The sequence below is a fragment of the Doryrhamphus excisus genome, chromosome 8, assembly GCF_030265055.1.
Source record: "Doryrhamphus excisus isolate RoL2022-K1 chromosome 8, RoL_Dexc_1.0, whole genome shotgun sequence".
Classification (NCBI taxonomy): domain Eukaryota; kingdom Metazoa; phylum Chordata; class Actinopteri; order Syngnathiformes; family Syngnathidae; genus Doryrhamphus; species Doryrhamphus excisus.
Genome location: NC_080473.1, coordinates 21,463,080 through 21,484,246, shown reverse-complemented (window position 1 = coordinate 21,484,246; position 21,167 = coordinate 21,463,080). Strand labels below are relative to the sequence as shown.

At 39.1% G+C, this 21,167-nt stretch overlaps 1 protein-coding gene across 1 annotated transcript; it reads right to left on the bottom strand.

The window, feature by feature from the left end:
- Positions 1–245: 245 nt before the first annotated feature.
- si:dkey-205h13.2 (uncharacterized) lies at positions 246–17,703 on the bottom strand. Its single transcript, XM_058080593.1, has 27 exons — positions 17,604–17,703; positions 16,942–16,980; positions 16,635–16,812; positions 15,332–15,441; positions 14,889–15,060; positions 14,553–14,662; positions 12,872–13,046; positions 12,093–12,202; positions 11,757–11,928; positions 10,555–10,667; positions 10,279–10,450; positions 10,030–10,139; positions 9,774–9,948; positions 8,452–8,521; positions 7,632–7,879; positions 7,399–7,534; positions 4,790–4,852; positions 4,660–4,695; positions 4,536–4,566; positions 4,284–4,307; positions 3,853–4,024; positions 3,526–3,635; positions 3,251–3,422; positions 2,680–2,789; positions 2,386–2,557; positions 1,808–1,911; positions 246–310 (listed from the first exon to the last, which is right to left on the bottom strand). Exons 1-27 carry the CDS (start codon positions 17,701–17,703, stop codon positions 276–278), a joined length of 3,219 nt encoding a protein of 1,072 aa, XP_057936576.1. The 3' UTR covers positions 246–275.
- Positions 17,704–21,167: the final 3,464 nt, after the last annotated feature.

The following is a 21,167-nucleotide window of genomic DNA, read 5'->3' as shown; positions in this document are numbered from 1 at the left end:
ATAAACTCTATCATTCATTGTAAACATCTTACATACACCGCTTATGCAAACATAATGATTGTGATGTTGTAATGTCGCTTGCATGTGAGAAACAAACACATTGACCACTTGTAATATGCTACCTTTATTATTTGAGACTGATTTGATCCAAATGACAGTTCTAATTCATTTACATTTAGTTGAGTTTAGCCATATTCCATAAATGAGTACATTTTTTTTAGAGCAAATCAATGGCTTTAAAGGAGTTGTCAGGAAGGGCCGTGACTTGATGGTATTTAAACAGGTCCGACCCGATGAATAGGAACCATTTCTGGAAAAAAAGGATTCACACTGGTTAGTCATATACTATACATAGACGTACGTACATACATACATATAATGTATTTTCTGGACTTTAAGTCGCACAGGAGTATAAGTCGCACAAGGCCAAAAATGCATAATTAAGTAGAAAAAAAACATACATAAGTCGCACTGGAGTATAAGTCGCACAAGGCCAAAAATGCAAAATCAGGTAGAGAAAAACATACATAAGTCGCACTGGAGTATAAGTCGCACAAGGCCAAAAATGCATAATTAGGTAGAAAAAAAACATACATAAGTCGCACTGGAGTATAAGTCGCACAAGGCCAAAAATGCATAATTAGGTAGAAAAAGAATATACATAAGTCGCACTGGAGTACAAGTCGCACAAGGCCAAAAATGCAGAATCAGGTAGAAAAAAACATACATAAGTCGCACTGGAGTATAAGTTGCACAAGGCCAAAAATGCAGAATCAGGTAGAAAAAAACATACATAAGTCGCACCGGAGTATAAGTCGCACAAGGCCAAAAATGCATAATTAGGTAGAAAAAAACATACATAAGTCGCACCGGAGTATAAGTCGCACAAGGTCAAAAATGCACAATTAGGTAGAAAAAAAACATACATAAGTCGCACTGGAGTACAAGTCGCACAAGGCCAAAAATGCAGAATCAGGTAGAAAAAAACATACATAAGTCGCACTGGAGTATAAGTTGCACGAGGCCAAAAATGCATAATTAGGTAGAAAAAAAACATACATAAGTCGCACTGGAGTATAAGTCGCACAAGGCCAAAAATGCAGAATCAGGTAGAAAAAAACATACATAAGTCGCACTGGAGTATAAGTTGCACAAGGCCAAAAATGCAGAATCAGGTAGAAAAAAACATACATAAGTCGCACCGGAGTATAAGTCGCACAAGGCCAAAAATGCATAATTAGGTAGAAAAAAACATACATAAGTCGCACCGGAGTATAAGTCGCACAAGGTCAAAAATGCACAATTAGGTAGAAAAAAAACATACATAAGTCGCACTGGAGTACAAGTCGCACAAGGTCAAAAATGCATAATTAGGTAGAAAAAAACCCCATACATAAGTCGCACTGGAGTACAAGTCGCACAAGGCCAAAAATGCAGAATCAGGTAGAAAAAAACATACATAAGTCGCACTGGAGTATAAGTTGCACGAGGCCAAAAATGCATAATCAGGTAGAAAAAAACATACATAAGTCGCACCGGAGTATAAGTCGGACAAGGCCAAAAATGCATAATTAGGTAGAAAAAAACATACATAAGTCGCACCGGAGTATAAGTCGCACAAGGCCAAAAATGCATAATTGGGTAGAAAAAAACATACCTAAGTTGCACTGGAGTATAAGTCGCACAAGGCCAAAAATGCAGAATCAGGTAGAAAAAAACATACATAAGTCGCTCCGGAGTATAAGTCGCACCAGGTCAAGTCGCACATTTGGCCTATGAAAAATGCTTCAATTCACAAAGTGGTTACCTGAAGGGGGACAGAAGGGACACCAGAATCGAATGCGATAATCCGAGCACATCCCATGCTTCTGATCCACGTTTTTACAGATGAATCCCGTCTTGGCGTCGGATCTGTTGGTAAAGCACAGTCCTGTCAATCAGGTGGATAAATGGAATGATAAAAAATAGACATTTTTGTTGTTGTTGTGCTGTTCATATTGTTACATTTTTATGTTATTTGTGAATCTGAAAAGAGTAAAAGGAATTTAACAATGTTTACTCAATGATTAATTAAGATGGCGGCGCCCGAGTGCAAGCGAGTTAAGGCAGCCTTTTTTTAGTTTTTAATATTTAGGACTTTCTTTCAAATTGTTAGACGTGGAGAATTTGACTTTTGTCCAATTTTAAGCAAACAAAAGCAGCATTGATGTAAATTTGGTAACAATAATTTTGACACAAAGACACAAATTTCTCTGGGGGCAAATGGTACATTTTGCCATCTTTAGTCATTTTGCACTATTGACCTTTATTTCATTTGTTAAATAGAAAAAATAAAAAGAAATGTTTTTGCAGGTAATACACGCTCCCCTTACAGCGAGTACTTACGTATCAATCACATCGCCTGTTGAAGCCACGCTCATCCCAGATGTAGTTTGGACTTCAATATCTCGGGGTGTTGGGCAGATTTGACCCGGATGCTCCCTTTGCAGGTCACGTAGAGTCTCGTAGTCTCCGTTACCGGACGGGTCGTCTCGATCGAACCATTTAGTATAGCAACCTGAAGAAGGCGTATGAAGTTGAGTTGATCAATACCAAGATAATCATATATGTACCTCTTTCCGATCACATCCAATACATGAAGTCGATATAATCGGGATGTTTTAAGTCATGAGATTTTACCTCTTCGGGAGCAGAAATCGAGGGGACACTTGAAACGAACACGATAATCCGAGCAAAAGCTGTTCTTCTGGTCAGAGTTTTTACAGACGAATCCCACCTTGGTGTTCCATCTGTTGGGAAAACACAATCATGTCAATCAGGACCGGTTTAGAACACCATAACTCTGCGTGCAACTGACAATTATTTCAATCGTCCACTAAGTCAGACATCGTTTTTGGATTAGTGGACTCAAATGTTAATTGTGTCTATGAACTGCTGGACATGTTGGAGTCCACAGCTTGTTTTGAACTCGCAACTCGCTCTCAAAACCTATTCTAATAAATTCCAAAGTGTGGATACTCGGAGGGGAAATATCCACCCAAGCCTGATGTGAGTGTGGAAAATAACCGTCCTTGCGTTGTTGATATTGTTATATTTATACCTTGCTAACAACAGGAGGCTTTGAGGGGGAAAAAACGGAATGAAATGACCGCCAATAGTCTATTTTGCGTTTGTTTAATTATTTTTCGTTATTTTTCGTTATCTGGTTTCAGTTTCAATCAAAGAAATGTTTTTGTTGGCGAGTACTTACTGGGCAATCACATCGCCGGTTGAAGCCACGCTCATCCCAGATGTAGTAAGGACTTCGATATCAGTGGGGCTTTTGCAGATTTGACCCGGATTCTCCTTTTGCAGGTCACGCAGAGTCTCGTAGTCTCCGTAACCAAAGGGGTCGTCTCGATCAAACCATCTAGTATAGCAACCTGAAGAAGGCGTATGAAGTTGAGTTGATCAATACCAAGATAATCACATCCAATACATGAAGTCGATATATAATCGGGATGTTTTAAGTCATGAGGTTTTTACCTTTTGGGGCGCAGAAGTTGACCGGACACTTGAAACGAACACGATAATCCGAGCAAAAGCCGTTCTTCTGGTCAGAGTTTTGACAGATGAATCCCACCTTGGTGTTCCATCTGTTGGGAAAACACAATCAAGTCAATCAGGACCGGTTTAGAACACCAGAACTATGCCTGCAACTGACAATTAACTTAATCGTCCACTAAGTCAGACATTGTTTTTGGATTAGTGGACTAGCTAAATGCTAATTGCGTCTATGAAATATTGATTCTGATTTAATTTTCAATCAAAGGATTTTTTTTTTTTTTTTTTGGTAATACAGCGAGTACTTACGTGGCAATCACTTCGCCGGTTGAAGCCACGCTCATCCCAGATGTAGTAAGGACTTCGATATCAATCGGGGTTTGGCAGATTTGACCTGGATTCTCCTTTTGCAGGTCACGTAGAGTCTCGTAGTCTCCGTTACCGGACGGGTCGTCTCGATCGAACCATTTAGTATAGCAACCTGAAGAAAGTTGAAAAAAGTTCCGATACAAATATTCACATGAGTTGATTGACTGCTATGGCATCAGTACAGTGCCAATCAAAAACACAGATACAGTCGGCGGCGTTGCCAGCCAATCAGCTTGTATCATCATTGCTTGTCGTCAAAGGTCATTCCGAGTACTTCAGTCATACTTTAAAGGCAAGGCTCTGGGTAGTAATACTGTTTAGCACCTTTGCTAGCTCGTATATCCCAAATAAACAACATGTAGTCTTCTTACCTGTTGCGGCTTCCACGTTGTTTCCTAAAAATGGGGAAAAAAAGCGGATAGATATAAAAACCAAGGAAATGATATTGGATACAGAACAGACCAAATGGAAGCCATGGATGAAAATACTACCATATACCATATATAATTATGACACTTTTTTTGTATTATTTTGACATTCATGATCAATGTATAATTGTATAAATAATCAGTATTAATTAAAAATAAATTTTAAAATAAAAATAAATTTTTAAATGGTCTTACCAACATGCAGGGCTGCAATCAGGACAAACGCCTGCAGGATCAAATGTATTATTATTATTATTATTATTAGCACAATGTACTGTTAAATCTTCTTAGCAGTATTTCTATGAATTTTATACATTACCCATACGATCATTATTGAGGATGCCATGTTTCTGTCCTTTAAAAAGAAATGAAGAAATGTGTTTTAAGAGTCCATAATAATAATAATAATAATTATTATTACACGCTGTTATAAGTGTAAAAGTTCTTACCATACAGGATGCTGGTTGTTGGTTGTCGTCCGTCCAAATGGTGGAAGCGGGCAGCCTTAAATACTTTTGCCGAGAGATAACCAATCACTCGATTCCACTCGATAGAAAGCTGCCAGAGGTTACGGGGGTTCCTAAAGCAGCGGTAGTCGTTCACCCAGTGGACATATCATTCAGAAATACAATTCCGAGTCTTATAATATATGAATATTTATTAATATGAATTGCTGGTATTGCTCAAACATGAATAAAAACACGAAAGAACTTGCTAACCTTGGAGGAAATCAAACTGGTGGCACAAACACTCCGATAAAAATGAAATCAGGGCTCAAGTTGACCCGTTGTTGTGCTTTAGTGAGTCGTTCCGTTCTCGTTATCTGCACGCTAAGCAATTTATAAGATAACGTGGCATGAGTTGGACTTGCAACTTCTATATTTTACATGGAATCCAGATACGCAGGTTCCCATACGATACATTTTAAAACCAGAATGATCCATCGCGACGTACAAATGATTTGATTCGATTCCAGAGTTAACGGTTGTTGACGTAGACATCTGAAACCGATCATTCGCAGCCACAACCCCAAACGTCCCGTCCTTCAGGGCTCAGTGACGAACCAGTCAGTGTCCTGAAGGTCTTCGGTGATACGGGACTATCTCAGGATAGCTGTGACCTCTTACACGAGACACACCAGCACCGCTTGGCACGTGCTACTTTTTGTTGTTTTTCCATGTTATGAGTTCTTGTTATGAAATCTTGACCAGTTTGACCAAGACCGACCCTACAGATCGGACAAACCGTCCTTTAATCCGTATCTGTTATCTGACCTCTTTGCAAAGATAATAGTCCCTTTGTCCTTCTTTCCACAGCGTTCCACACCCTCCATCATAGTCATTCATATGTTTATTCATTCATTATTTCTTTCAGATATACCAGAATTTGCACATATCTACTCCAAACCTTGTCTATGTTGTTGGTTCCTATAAATCAGGGGTCTCAAATGTGGCCAAATGTGGCCCGCAGGACACTAGTTTGAGGCCCCCGCCTTGATATGAAAGTTTAAAGTTTGATATGGATGCTGTATGGTATCATGTACCCAGAAAAAAATGATTACGTTTGATTCATGTTCATGTTAAAGGTTAAATAACTGTTAATAGTTATCCTCCCTATCCGTGTGGAAGTGGTAAGTTTTTGGCTATTTAAGTTGAAAGGAAACAACTTGAAGGCTACCGTTTAGGTCGCTAGCGCTCTAGTTTGCGAGTTAGCATGTGTCTCGAGACCCTGCAGTTGCGCAATATGTTGTAAATAAAAAGAGTATAAATGTGACTATAGTCGTGTTTTGTCATGTCTACAGGGCTCTAATAATATGGATGCTGTATGGTATCATGTACCCAGAAAAAATGATTACGTTTGATTCATGTTCATGTTAAAGGTTAAATAACTGTTAATAGTTATCCTCCCTATCCGTGTGGAAGTGGTAAATTTTTGGCTCTTTAAATTTAAAGGAAATAACTTGAAGGCTACCGTTTAGGTGGCTAGCTCTCTAGTTTGCGAGTTAGCATGTGTCTCAAGACCCTGCAGTTGCGCAATATGTTGTAAATAAAAAGAGTATAAATGTGACTATAGTCGTGTTTTGTCATGTCTACAGGGCTCTAATGATATGGATGCTGTATGGTATCATGTACCCAGAAAAAAATGAATACGTTTGATTCATGTTCATGTTAAAGGTTAAATAACTGTTAATAGTTATCCTCCCTATCCGTGTGGAAGTGGTACGTTTTTGGCTATTTAAGTTGAAAGGAAATAACTCGAAGGCTACCGTTTAGGTGGCTAGCTCTCTAGTTTGCGAGTTAGCATGTGTCTCAAGACCCTGCAGTTGCGCAATATGTTGTAAATAAAAAGAGTATAAATGTGACTATAGTCGTGTTTTGTCATGTCTACAGGGCTCTAATAATATGGATGCTGTATGGTATCATGTACCCAGAAAAAAATGATTACGTTTGATTCATGTTCATGTTAAAGGTTAAATAACTGTTAATAGTTATCCTCCCTATCCGTGTGGAAGTGGTAAATTTTTGGCTCTTTAAATTTAAAGGAAATAACTTGAAGGCTACCGTTTAGGTGGCTAGCTCTCTAGTTTGCGAGTTAGCATGTGTCTCAAGACCCTGCGGTTGCGCAATATGTTGTGAATAAAAAGAGTATAAATGTGACTATAGTCGTGTTTTGTCATGTCTACAGGGCTCTAATAATATGGATGCTGTATGGTATCATGTACCCAGAAAAAAATTATTACGTTTGATTAATGTTCATGTTAAAGGTTAAATAACTGTTAATAGTTATCCTCCCTATCCGTGTGGAAGTGGTAAGTTTTTGGCTATTTAAGTTGAAAGGAAATAACTTGAAGGCTACCGTTTAGGTGGCTAGCTCTCTAGTTTGCGAGTCTGGGAACTGATTATGGGATGCACTTAATTGGAATCTGATGCATGTTCAAATTACATAAAACCATTACCATTACCATAACAGACTCTGAACTATTTACAGATGTTTACACGTGCGTGTAAAGGATTGACGTGTGTGTGTGTGCGTACAACAAGTACAACAACGGCGTCACCAAGGTCACCTCTATCTTTTGCGATGGTGACGGATCCCCAGCAGGATGAACTCTGTCCCAGTGGAAGCTGCCTGTACTTTTGTCCCTGCTGGATTTGTTTGTTTTCCTCAGGAAGTCCACAGCAACTTGTATGAGTCTGAAATTCACACCCAACTATAGGGGGTTCACACTCAGCCTCCCTAGGAAAGTCTCATCCAGTGTACTGGAGGGAAGGGTAAGGCCTTAAGTCCAACCTCAGCTCCAGGAGGTACAGGTCTACACCCTTGCAGGGGTACTGGGAAGTACATAGTTTGCCTATCCGGTCTACATGTGGTTTGTGGTCTTGGAAAAGGTATTGGACCGTGTCCCTCGAAGTTTCCTGTGGTGGGTGCTCCGGGAGAATGGGATCGGTACCATACGGTTTCTTGTCCACTTGGAACAGAAGCCTGGTTCGCATTGCCAGCACGAAGTCGAGCCCTTTGTCACTGATTTTCTTCGTAATCTTCATGGACAGAAATGTTAGGCACAGCTTAGACATCAATGGAGTTCAGTTTTGGGGCCTACGGATCTGGTCTCTACTGTTTGCACACGATGTGGTCCTGATGGCCTTATCGGGCCGTTTCCTTCTGCGTTTACTCGAGTGGTCTGAGTGTCAGGCTTCTGGGATCAGACTCATAAGTCCAAATCCGAGGCCGTGGTTCTCAGTTGGAAAAGGGATTTGACCGTGTTGGGCGTGAGTTCTTGCCCCAGGTGGACGAGTTCTAGTATCTCAGGGTCTTGTTCATATTTAGGGAAGGTTGGAGTGTGAAGTTGCTGTACCAGACCAGACAAAGCTGGACCAGATGTAATCATGTGACATTCCTCTATGTAACTCGCATGTCAGGAACAAATCAACCATGACCAGTTTTGATATTCTATCTTTATTTGATTGCGAAGTATGAATCATATTTCATTTCATTCCGTTTACCCATCCACCGTTACTGATTTTTTTTTTAGAGGAAGTCTTGACCTATGAATGTTTCAGGAAGTCAGCGGCTTGCTGTTATGTCATCCGCACAGGCAACCAAAGCGTACTTGGTAGTCATAGCAGTCTTCGCCCTTCTGGTCACTGTGGCGACAGGCAAAACCTTCAGAAGGACTGAACCTAAGAAAAAAGGGTTCACACCATTTAGTCGTGTTTACTCTTTAGTAGCAAAGAAATATAGCTTTTCATATTTCCAGTAACCATCAAAGTGTCCCCTTTTGAAATGAAATTAAAAAAAATTTTTTTTTTATTAAATTAAATTAAATTAAATTAAATTAAAATAAATTAAATTAAAATAAATTAAAATAAATTAAATAAAAATAAAATAAATTAAATTAAATCAAATTAAATTAAATTAAATTAAATTAAATTAAAATAAAATAAAATAAAATAAAATAAAATAAAATAAAATAAAATAAAATAAAATAAAATAAAATAAAATAAATTGCGAAAATCGACTAGGTATGCCTGCAAACAGCCACAGCAAGAGGAAGTCACCACACCACTCTCAATGGCGGTAAATATGGCTGCAATCTCCAGGGATCTCCGTTTGCTAGCAGATATTTCGGATAATGCTTCCCCGGATGACCTGCTTTTCCGGGTGGAAGCCTTATTGGAGCCTGATCTCTCTCCTCCCCGACGGAGCTTTTTCGCACTCACATGTCCATCAACCAATAGGCGAACAGTTCAACCCAAGACACACTTAGGACCGCCCCCTCATTTGAATAGTTTTTCCTTCTGCATTTCAAGCTGACATTGTCTGCTGCATGAAATAAATACATATGAGAGCAGAGTGCTTTTATTTATTTATTGATATGTAATTCTATTTATATATTTATTTTTGTATTTATTTCTACATTTATTTTTGTATTTATTTTTAATTTTTGAATCTTGTTTTTTATTTTTGTATTTATTTTTGCTATTATTTATTTATGTATATATTTTTTTATTTTTGTTTTTATTTCCATTAATATTTATTTTTGTGTATTTAATTTTTAGAATTTTTTTTTCATTTTTGTTTTTATTTTCACTTGTATTTATTTATGTATTTATTTATTATTTTGGCAGTTTTGGTCTTCCATAGTAGTTAACAGCATGGTAAGAGATTTTAGTTGTATTTTTTTAGATGGCTTTTCTAATCATCGATGTACAAAAAAAAAAATGTACATCCTTTTTTTAAAATCATCTGATTCATTTTCATTGTTTGTGAAATGGAAAAAATTGTGAAATGCATGAAAATGTGTTTTTCTTTGGAAAACAAAGACATTTTCAAGCGATCCCAAACTTTTGAGCGGTATTGTACTTTCTGGTTGACCGCATGGTGTACAGTAAAATACAAACTGTACATCTGAATCTTAACCACAATACTTACTTGTAAGGTATCTGTCCAGAATTGACGAATGGATATCCGTCGTCAGCAGTGACAACTTCTATGGAGACGGGGTGGTCGCAGATGACATCGGGATACTTGGTGGAAATTTTTTCGAAGAGCTCAAAGTCCCCCGTTCCATTTGGACTGTCACTATTGAACCAGTCGGTGAAGCACACTGTTGGGCAGAGCATCGTTATCGTTGGTTACATTTGATTTGTATAGGTTTCCATTTTTTTAGGAATGATCCCTGTCTTACCGTTCGCGTGGCAAAAGTCAAGAGGACACTCAAAACGTACACGATAATCGGAACAAATTCCCTTCTTCTGGTCTGAATTTTTACAGATGAATCCAGTTTCGGTGTCGGCTCTGCAAGCAGACAGTTCGAGTTCAGTGAGAACATTGTGAGGCGTGCGGCCAAATATCAGGTGATTATTACACGAGTTCCAATACTAGAGAAACCCAAATACTGTGAATGTAAAGTACCGTTGGTGCATTCCATACTCACACATAAATCACATCGCCTGTCGAATCCACACTGCCTCCGGATTTAGTCTCGACCTTAATTTCAACCGGAACGTCGCAAATTTTGTTTGGGAATTTGCTTCTCAGTTGAGTAAGCGTCTCAAAGTCGCCCCCGCCCCTGGGGTTGTCGCTGTTCAACCACTCGGTCCAGCATACTGATGCAGAAATGACATAGAAATAAAAATCAGTTCTTGTTCCGCGACAATTGATACTCTCTTAGCACACAAAACAAGGGGAAATGGTTGAATCGTGGGGTTACCTGGTGGGTTGCAGAAATCCAGGGGACACCTGAAGCGAACGCGATAATCTGAGCACAAGCCGCCATGAGGCTGACCGTAGTTTTCACAGACGAATCCTGTAATGGTGTCAGCTCTGTTGGGGAAAACACCGGCATGATCAAAGCTTTGGAACTTTGATCGTGGCAGGATGGGATCCGGATTTCTGATCATATTGTTACCTTGTTGATATTGTTCAATTCGAGAAGCTTTCGAGGGTAAGAAAAGCAGACGGCCGATATAGCCAAGTACAAAATCATATCAAATATGTGAAAATGGTATTTTAAACAATAAAAAAAATAAGATAACATATGCCTTTATTCGTCCCTCGGTGGGGAAATTAGCATTGCACAGCAGCAAGAAAACAGAATCAGTTAAGCAGTACAAAATACTCAATATAAAAATAAACAATATTAGCAACCTAAGTATTAACAAATTAACAATTTTACCCAGGGTTATATACAAATACAGTGTGCAAGATAATATGAAATATGAGATGAAACTAATTAATTAATCAAATTACAATTAATCATTTTTAATTAATTAATCAATTTTTAAAAAATAATTAATCATTTTTAATTACTTAATCAAATTTGTAAAAATTAATTAATCATTTTTAATTACTTAATCAAATTTGTAAAAATTAATTAATCATTAAAAAAAATTAATCATTTTTAATTAATTAATCAATTTTCTAAAAAAATAATCATTTTTTAATTACTTAATCAAATTTGTAAAAATTAATTAATCAATTTTTTTTTTTAAAAATAATTAATCATTTTTTAATTAATTAATCAATTTTCTAAAAAAAATTTAATCATTTTTTAATTACTTAATCAAATTTGTAAAAATTAATTAATCAATTTAAAAAAGTAATCATTTTTTAATTAATTAATCATTTTTTTAAATTAATCACATTAAAATTAATTCATAAATTATTAAGAAGTACTATAATACAATACTATACAAATACTATATCAATTAAAGCTTTATTCACAATTCACACCTTTCCGTTTATGATCAGTCATCGTTTCAACGGACAAATGACCGAAGTATCAAAAGTATCAAGTATTTTGAGCACTGAAGAGCTGTTCTCGGAAGTATCGCAATTTCACGGCTAACATACGCGTACATGTTTTTGCAGGTAATATTTGCTCCCCGTACAGAAAGATGAGCAAGCGCTTACACTGCAATCGCATCGCCCGTCGCAGCCACGGTGAAACCATCTGTGGTTTGGACTTCGATATCAAGTGGGTGTTTGCAGATTTGATATGGATTTTCATCGCGCAGGGATGCAAGCGTCTCAAAGTCTCCTCGACCAGCGGGGTTGTCACGATCAAACCATTTCGTGTAGCAATCTGCAAAATGCGTATCAAGTTGATCAATACCAAGGCTGTAAAATGAATGCTTTTAATTAGACTCATTTTTTTATTGTGCGGCGTATACAAGTCACAAGAAATGAGAATACTTGACATAATATCACTCCTAAATACCTCAACAACAACGGATTTCACAGGATTACCTTGGTCTTTGCAGAAATGGCTGGGGCAGATGAAACGAACTCGATAATCAAAGCAAATTCCGCTCTTCTGGTCGTCATTTTTGCAGCTAAAACCGATGGCAGGGTCAGCTCTGCGGATGACAGTTAGTGATTGTAAAAGTAGCAGATGGAGGGGTAGGATTTAATAAGCTTTGCTTCTTCCTACTCCTTTTGGACATGTGGAACTGGGAACTGATTATGGGATGCACTCAATTGGAATCTGATGCATGTTCAAATGAAGAAAAATTAAATTAATTATTTTTTAAATTATAAAAAAAATAAAAACAAATTATTAAAAAATATATTTACATTTTTTTAATTATTTAAAAAAATAAAAATAAAAAAATGTATTAAAAAAATAAAAAAAAATATTTTAAAAAATACAAAAATTAATTAAAGAAATAAATAACTTCAATTATATTAGGAAAGCAGGAAGTGAACAAATGAAAGAGGTCGCTTTAATCCAGACAGCTTGGACAGCCCATAACTCAATTCAATAGACCTGATTGCATGGAAAAGTATGGAAGCTTTCACCTGTGCTCTGACAAAAAATTGCATGAAACACGGTGTCGCTAAAGTCTGGACACATAATGATAATAATAATAATAATAATTTTAAGTAAATTATATAGTATGAATTAATTAATGTAATATTATACAATATATTTAGATTTACTATAGACTTTTTTTAATTCATAAAAAAGAACCTTGTAGTTTTAAATCAGCATTACTCCCACAATAAGTGATACATAAAGTACTTACATATGAATGATGTCGCCTGTTGTAGACGGTTTATGTCCGTCTACGGTTTCCACCTCGATGTCAATTGGGTATTCGCAGATTGCATCGGGGAATTTGCGACGGAGAGGCCCAAGTAATTCAGAGTCTCCGTTCCCTTTGCTGGGGCTATCTTGATTAAACCAGCGAGTATAGCACACTAAAGAAATAAAAAAAAAAAACATTCTTAGCTGTAGTTAGAAGTATTTAATCCGTAAGCGCTCAGTCATTTGCTCTTCGGGTACAATGATGGGGGATATACGGCAGAACAAGTGGAACATGTACAGTAGAACACAATGATGTGTTTTTGTAAAGTACCGTATTTTCTGGACTATAAGTCGCTCCGGAGTATAAGTCGCACAAGGCCAAAAATACATAATTAGGTAAAAAAAAAAACATACATAAGTCGCACTGGAGTATAAGTCGCACAAGGCCAAAAATGCATAATTAGGTAAAACAAAAAAAAACATACATAAGTCGCACTGCAGTATAAGTCGCACAAGGCCAAAACTGCATAATCAGGTAGAAAAAAACATACATAAGTCAAACTGGAGTATAAGTCGCACAAGCCCAAAAATGCATAACGAGGTAGAAAAAAACATACATAAGTCGAACTGGAGTATAAGTCGCACAAGGCCAAAAATGCATAATCAGGTAAAAAAAACATACATAAGTTGCACTGGAGTATAAGTCGCACAAGGCCAAAAATGCATAATTAGGTAAAACAAAAAAAACATACATAAGTCGCACTGCAGTATAAGTCGCACAAGGCCAAAAATGCATAATCAGGTAGAAAAAAACTTACATAAGTCGAACTGGAGTATAAGTCGCACAAGGCCAAAAATGCATAATTAGGTAAAAAAAACATACATAAGTCGCACAAGGCCAAAAATGCATAATTAGGTAAAAAAAAACTTACATAAGTCGCACAAGGCCAAAAATGCATAATCAGGTAGAAAAAAACATACATAAGTCAAACTGGAGTATAAGTCGCACAAGCCAAAAAATGCATAATTAGGTAAAAAAAAAACATACATAAGTCGCACTGGAGTATAAGTCGCACAAGGCCAAAAATGCATTTTTTGCGGGTAATTTATTTTCCAAACTACTTGACCAAAACAGACATTACGCCATCTTGGAAGGCAAGTTGTAACAATAAAAGAATAGAGAACAGGCTGAATAGGTGTAAGATATGCTAACACAATGCTAATTCAGCTACACAAAAAATAAACATGAACACAAAAGGTGTCCAGTGTTTATGGAACATAAACACTTTTTTCCATTTATAAGTCGCTCTGGAGTATAAGTGGCAGGAACAGCCAACCTATGAAAAATAGTGGCACTTATAGTCCGGAAAATACGGTAATACCGATTAATGTTAAAGTTGAACACTTTCATAGTTCATGATATATTCCTTAATTGAACGCAAGAGTTTTTATGTACTTTGAATTGAACAAAAGAACAACAAAAGAACTGAAATTGACAAATACAAGAAGTTTTCATGGAAGGTTTAAGAATAAAAGTTGATACTTCCTTAGCTGGTTTCATCTGAATTCACTGAATAAATATTGGTGACTTGTTACAATGACGCCAAAGCCACATTTCAACAGTTCATTTGTTTGGTTTAGACAAAAAAAACCAAAAACTGAAATTGCCGTATGATTACCGTCTGGTTTGCAGAACTCGAGGGGGCACATGAAACGAACTTGATAATCCGAGCACAAACCCTTTGGCTGGTCGCAAGTTCTGCAGACAAATCCGGTTTTTGTGTCGGCCCTGCAGGGACGAAAAGAGGAATCGGTCAGTATCTATTTGAGCACTTCAGACATGTTGAATAGCCAAAGAATGTTCCAGCGGATGCATATTTGATCTTCTGACTGTGAGGCCAACATGGTAGCCACTAAGCCACGGTGTTATGCGATTGGGCGGTCGATAGGTAAGTATAGGTCATGACAACGCCTGATTAATTAGCCATATTGTATGAAAAACATCAAGTACTTACGCATAAATCACATCCCCCGTTGACTCCACACTCTTCCCCGATGCCGTTTTGACCTGGATTTCGATTGGATGTTCGCAGATTTGCCACTCGTAAGCGTTGTGAAGATCCACAAGAGTCTCAAAGTCCCCGTCATCGGATGGCTTGTCTCCGTTAAGCCACGGCGTCCAGCATTCTGGAGTAATATTTTTCAAGTCAATCATCCATCCGGTTATATCTACTTGCGTATATCTAGCTGTAGGGCACATGGGCAATTGCCCCAGCCGCCAAGGATGAGAGGGATCATATTTATATGTGCTGTTAGGAATGGAATATTTTCCCTCTGCTATCAACAAGCCTTCAAAGCAGAGGGAAAATATTCATCCTTTGCTTTGAAGCAGACGGTATAAAGTATATTTTTATAAAGTATAAAAATAGAGCAAAGAAGAAGAGGTGCAAAGGTTGACCTTCTATGGGGCAGAAGTTGATGGGGCACTTAAAACGAACACGATAATCCGAGCACTGGCCGCTTGACTGGTCTTCATTTTTACAGATGAATCCTCTGGTTGCATCAGAACTACACAGGGGAACAGATTCAGTTGCACTTCAAATGATTCACACTCTCAGATATTTGTGCAGCGTTTTTCTGTCCTTGTTAGACCCAGTTTGTGCTGCTCTCTGAAGGGAGTAGTTAACAGCATGGTAAGAGATTTTAGTTTTTGTTTAGATTTTTAGATGTGCAGCGTTTTTTTGTCCTTGTTAGACCCAGTTTTTGCTGCTTTCTGAATGGATTAGTTAACAGCATGGTAAGAAATTTTAGTTTTTGTTTAGATTTTTAGATGTGCATCGTTTTTCTGTCCTTGTTAGACCCAGTTTGTGGTGATCTCTGAAGGGAGTAGTTAACAGCACGGTAAGAGATTTCAGTTTTAGTTTACATTTTTAGATGTGCGTCATTTTTATGTCCTTGTTAGACCCAGTTTTTGCTGATCTCTGAACGGAGTAGTTAACAGCATGGTAAGAGATTTTAGTTTTAGTTTAGATTTTTAGATGTGCATCGTTTTTATGTCCTTGTTAGACCCAGTTTGTGCTGCTCTCTGAAGGACATAGCTAACAGCATGGTAAGAGATTTTAGTTTTAATTTAGATTTTTAGATGTGCGTCGTTTTTCTGTCCTTGTTAGACCCAGTTTGTGGGGATCTCTGAAGGGAGTAGTTAACAGCATGGTAAGAGATTTTAGTTTTAGTTTACATTTTTAGATGTGCATCGTTTTTCTGTCCTTGTTAGACCCAGTTTGTGGTGATCTCTGAAGGGAGTAGTTAACAGCATGGTAAGGGATTTCAGTTTTAGTTTGGATTTTTAGATGTGCATCGTTTTTCTGTCCTTGTTAGACCTAGTTTGCGCTGCTTTCTGAACAGAGTAGTTAACAGCATGGTAAGGGATTTCAGTTTTAGTTTACATTTTTAGATCGCATCGTTTTTCTGTCCTTGTTAGACCCAGTTTTTGCTGCTCTCTGTCCTTGTTAGACCCAGTTTGTGCTGCTCTCTGAAGGGAGACGTTAACAGCATGGTAAGAGATTTTAGTTTTTGTTTAGATTTTTAGATGTGCAGCGTTTTTCTGTCCTTGTTAGACCCAGTTTGTGCTGCTGTCTCATTTTCATTGCTTGTGAAATGGATAAAAATGTGTTTTTTTTGGGGGGAAAACAAAGACATTTGCAAGTGATCCCAAACCTTGGAGCGGTAGTGTATATATTGACGCTATATCCAGTTCTTACACAGTGATATTATCTCCCGTTGAAGACACATTGTCTCCAGATACCGTCTGAACCTCAATTCCGATGGGCACCGGACAGATCTCTGACGGGTGTTCAAGGCGCAGTTTTTTCAGAGTCTCAAAGTCCCCGCGCCCAGAAGCGTTATTTCTGCTAAACCATGGAGTCCAGCATTGGCGAGCTAACGTCCATCCAGGTAGGATATGGTGGTTGCAGTTGGTTTTTGCATGTGGGGGGGGGGGGGGGGGGGTGACAGAAGACAAATCAGAAACGAAGGACTTTTGTAAAGCACCAGAAAACACAAACTCACATGAACGACCGTTCAGAAAACCAGCTTGCACCTCGTTTCCTAGAAAAAGACGTAAAAATGGACATAAAAATATAGCAAAATGATGGAGTGGCTTTTTGAGGTTTTATCTAAAATTTCATTATCCTCATGAGGGTCTTGTGGGGGGGATGGAGCCTATCCCAGCTGTCTTTACACCCTGGACTGGTGGCCAGCCAATCCCAGGGCACATATAGACAAACAACCATTCACACTCACATTCATACCTATGGACAATTTGGAGTGGCTAATTAACCTAGCATGTTTTTTTTGGAATGTGGGAGGAAACCGGAGTAAACCAGAGAAAAAACATGCAAACTCCACACAGAGATGGCCGAGGGTGGAATTGAACTCAGGTCTCCTAGCTGTGAGCCCAGCTTGTTTTATATCAATTAAAAAAAAGACAAATTCCTGTGGCGAGTCTGACTATGCCCGCTACCTGTCGTGAACCTCTGACCCGCATTCGAGACCTACTACGCGGTGGCTTTTGGCCTAATTGACAAAGAATTAGTTTTGACATTTTTAATCAAAAAGATGTCATATGGAATCAATGTAAGGTGATCATAATAATAGATCATAAAGCAGTTTTTACCATGAATGATAATACTGTAGATAAATGATTTTGCGTGATTTAAAAATGACCGTACCAGCATGCAGGGCCGCGATAAGAACACACACCTGTAGGATCAAATATATTATAGCACAATGTTCTATTAAATCTAATATGCAGTATTTAAGATGATACATTACCCATCCGATCATGAACTGGGCCGCCATGTTTCTATCCAAAGGGGGAAAAAAGTGATGAGCGTTGTTAGCTATCCCAGTTGACTTGTTTACACTCTGAAGTGATCACTCGCTGATAAAGTAAACCTCGCATATATCGGAAATTCGCTCACAACGGACAGATAAAAAAGAACCGATTTTTCTGTAATGCATTTCCAATAAAAATTCATTGCATATATCGGATTTTTTATAACGGATTTCGCCTATTTCGGACAAAATCTCCAGTCCCGTTCCAATGCATTTCCATGAAATTTCCCTCGCATATATCGGATGGCCGCATCGTGGCGCTCCGATTGGCCGAATCGTGACAGGCCGCTATACGACGTCATTTGCAGCGTTTGCAGCGTTGCCTGCGCGTCCAGGTACATTGGAAACATAGTCAAGGAAGTGCCTTTTTATAACGGATAAAATCCCATTTACGCATATACCGGATATAAATCCCATATATGCGTAAAACGGACATTTTCCGGTATACGCATATAACGGATTTCACTTATATCGGACAAAACCAGTGGGAACAATTGAATCCGATATATCCCAGGTTTACTGTATTTCGGTACGTGACAAAAAATAAAATAAAAAAATAAAATAAAACTATATTAGGAAAGCAGGAAGTTGACAAAAATAAAATTAAATAAAAGTTAAAAACAAAAAAAATAAGAAAAAATAGACTTAAACTATATTAGGAAAGCAGGAAGTTGACAAAAATAAAATTAAATAAAAATTAAAAAAATTAAAAAAACAAAAAAAATAAGAAAAAATAGACTTAAACTATATTATGAAAGCAGGAAGTGAACAAATGTAACAGTTACTGATTGTAAAAGTACCAGATGGAGGGGTAGGATTTAATAAGTTTTAAGCTGTCATTTCAACATTAAACTTTGGTATCAAGGTGGGGGCCCTCAAACTAGCATCTCGCGGGCCGCATTTGGCCCGCGGGCCACGAGTTTGAGACCTCTGTGTTAGAGCTTTTTCTGTTTTCCTGGTGAGCTCAATGACTTCTATTTGTTTCTTACTCTGAACGTGAAGTAATTCCGGATCTGAATATCACTTTGCCAGTACTGTTGGGTGTTAATCTGAGGTACAGTAAACCTCGGATATATCGGACTCGGATATATCGGAAATTCGCTCACAACGGACAGATAAAAAAGAAGCGATTTTTCTGTAATGCATTTCCAATAAAAATTCATTGCATATATCGGATTTTTTATAACGGATTTCGCCTATTTCAGACAAAATCTCCAGTCCCGTTCCAATGCATTTCCATGAAATTTCCCTGGCATATATCGGATGGCCGCATCGTGGCGCTCCGATTGGCCGAATCGTGACAGGCCGCTATACGACGTCATTTGCAGCGTTTGCAGCGTTGCCTGCGCGTCCAGGTACATTGGAAACATAGTCAAGGAAGTGCCTTTTTATAACGGATAAAATCCCATTTACGCATATACCGGATATAAATCCCATATATGCGTAAAACGGACATTTTCCGGTATACGCATATAATGGATTTCGCTTATATCGGACAAATCCGATATATCCGAGGTTTACTGTATATATATTCATGACTAATATCGAAGTCTCTTACTGATTTACATTAGCATCATATCTCATAAACGTTGACATTTTCTTCACATCCAGTGTAAGAAAAGACAAGTCAAAATAAAACAAATTAAATAACAAGTAAATTGCCGTTGAGAAAATGATAGGATTTTAAGGAAAGTGCAAAAATAAAACTGGAATGTTAGAATAAGGCATTGAGAATAAATATATAAATACAGGAATAGCACAATTTCTAAGAACACAAATGATAACATATGCTGTGAAAAATGCTCTTACAGTGCAGGATGCCGCCGTTGGTTGTCCTCGATCGAAATGGTCAACGTGTCCCAGCTTAAATACTTGGACATCCAAGGAAGATCGCCCACAGGAACATTCCAGATGATGTCATTTCACACACCCAACCACAAACGAGCGACAATTAGTTTGCCATTTAAAAGCGATTATAGATAATCGGAGGGTGTCTACTAAGTGTTTTGCTGAATCATTGAGGAACTTAAGAAACAGAAAACGAAACTGGACCTCGTGCGGATGCAGCAAAAGGGTGGCTCGTACGTTGGAGGTCCGTTGGTGGCCGAGCGCTGGTCTCGACCTTGGCCTCCCCTTGTGGCACTTCCTGGGTGAGCTGTTCGGCAGGTGTCGGACGGCTCGCCTGCGCGCCCCCTTCCGCTTGCTCATGTGCGGGGCCCCCCCGCCTCGCCCGCTCCTTTGTCTGCCTCGCTGCTGTAGCCCCGACGCCGTGGTCAAGGGGGATCTGGGGTGCTATCCCCCTGGCGGTCCGTGTCTCCCTGGGCTCGGGGCCTGGTTGTGGGTCTGGGACCTGCCCTATAACGCCCCGGACACCCCATCCGGGGACGTCCACGGTGTGCTTGCTTGTGTGCATATTGAGTGGATGGGGTGTACATGTGCTATTTTTATGTATTTATTGTTTAAATACTTATTAATTATTAGTTTTATTATCATTACATGTGTATATATATATATGTGTGTGTATGTATAGCTATGTAGATATACAGGGGGTGGGGTCTGCGGGGGTCTGGCGCTGGGTGTTCCATCTCTGCCGCCCGGTCCTCCATGGGGCAGTGGGTCCGGGCCTCTTCTGTCCCGGCTGGGGCAGTCTTGTGTCGGTGGTCGGGCCTGGGGTTACCTGGGGCGGGCCGGGTTCCGCTTCCTGGGGGTGCGAGGAGGCGGCGCCTCCGGCCGTTTGCCAGGGCTCCCTTGCGGTTGTCAGGAGCGCCCTTGTGCCCGCAGGTGTGTGGCCCTCGATGCCCCTCTGCCCTAGCGGGGTGTGGTCTCCCGCCGGTCTCGGGGGTGTGGCCCTCCTCCAGCCTGCTGGCGCCCTGTTGCTGGTTGGGATTGCTCTTCCATGGCCCCTTGCTGGTCTCTTCAGGGGGGATGCTTCAGGGGGCGGGTGTAAACATTCATTCATTTTCTACCGCTTTTCCTCACGAGGGTCGCGGGGGTGCTGGAGCCTATCCCAGCTGTCTTTGGGCGAGAGGCGGGGTACACCCTGGACTGGTGGCCAGCCAATCCCAGGGCACATATAGACAAACAACCATTCACACTCACATTCATACCTATGGACAATTTGGAGTCGCTAATTAACCTAGCATGTTTTTGGAATGTGGGAGGAAACCGGAGAAAACTCCACACAGAGATGGCCGAGGGTGGAATTGAACCCTGGTCTCCTAGCTGTGAGGTCTGCGCGCTAACCACTCGATCACCGTGCCACCCGGGATTATGTCAAAACATATTTTGCCATGAAGCAAATATGCGACAAATACGGCAAAACATTGGGAGAAAGAGTACCACAAGCTACCCAGCATGCCTTGCGACAGGAATATAGGAGTGTAATGGAAATTGCACAT

What these genes read in the sequence shown, in the direction of transcription:
- si:dkey-205h13.2 (XM_058080593.1), bottom strand. Translation starts at nt 17,703, where the DNA reads ATGTATCATCTTAAATACTGCATATTAGATTTAATAGAACATTGTGCT. An exon ending in CTGTACCTCCTGGAGCTGAG is followed by an intron (nt 7,535 to 7,631) that starts GTTGGACTTAAG and finishes TGTGAATTTCAG; the next exon opens with ACTCATACAAGTTGCTGTGG. An exon ending in GATTGCAGCCCTGCATGTTG is followed by an intron (nt 4,308 to 4,535) that starts GTAAGACCATTT and finishes CCCCATTTTTAG; the next exon opens with GAAACAACGTGGAAGCCGCA.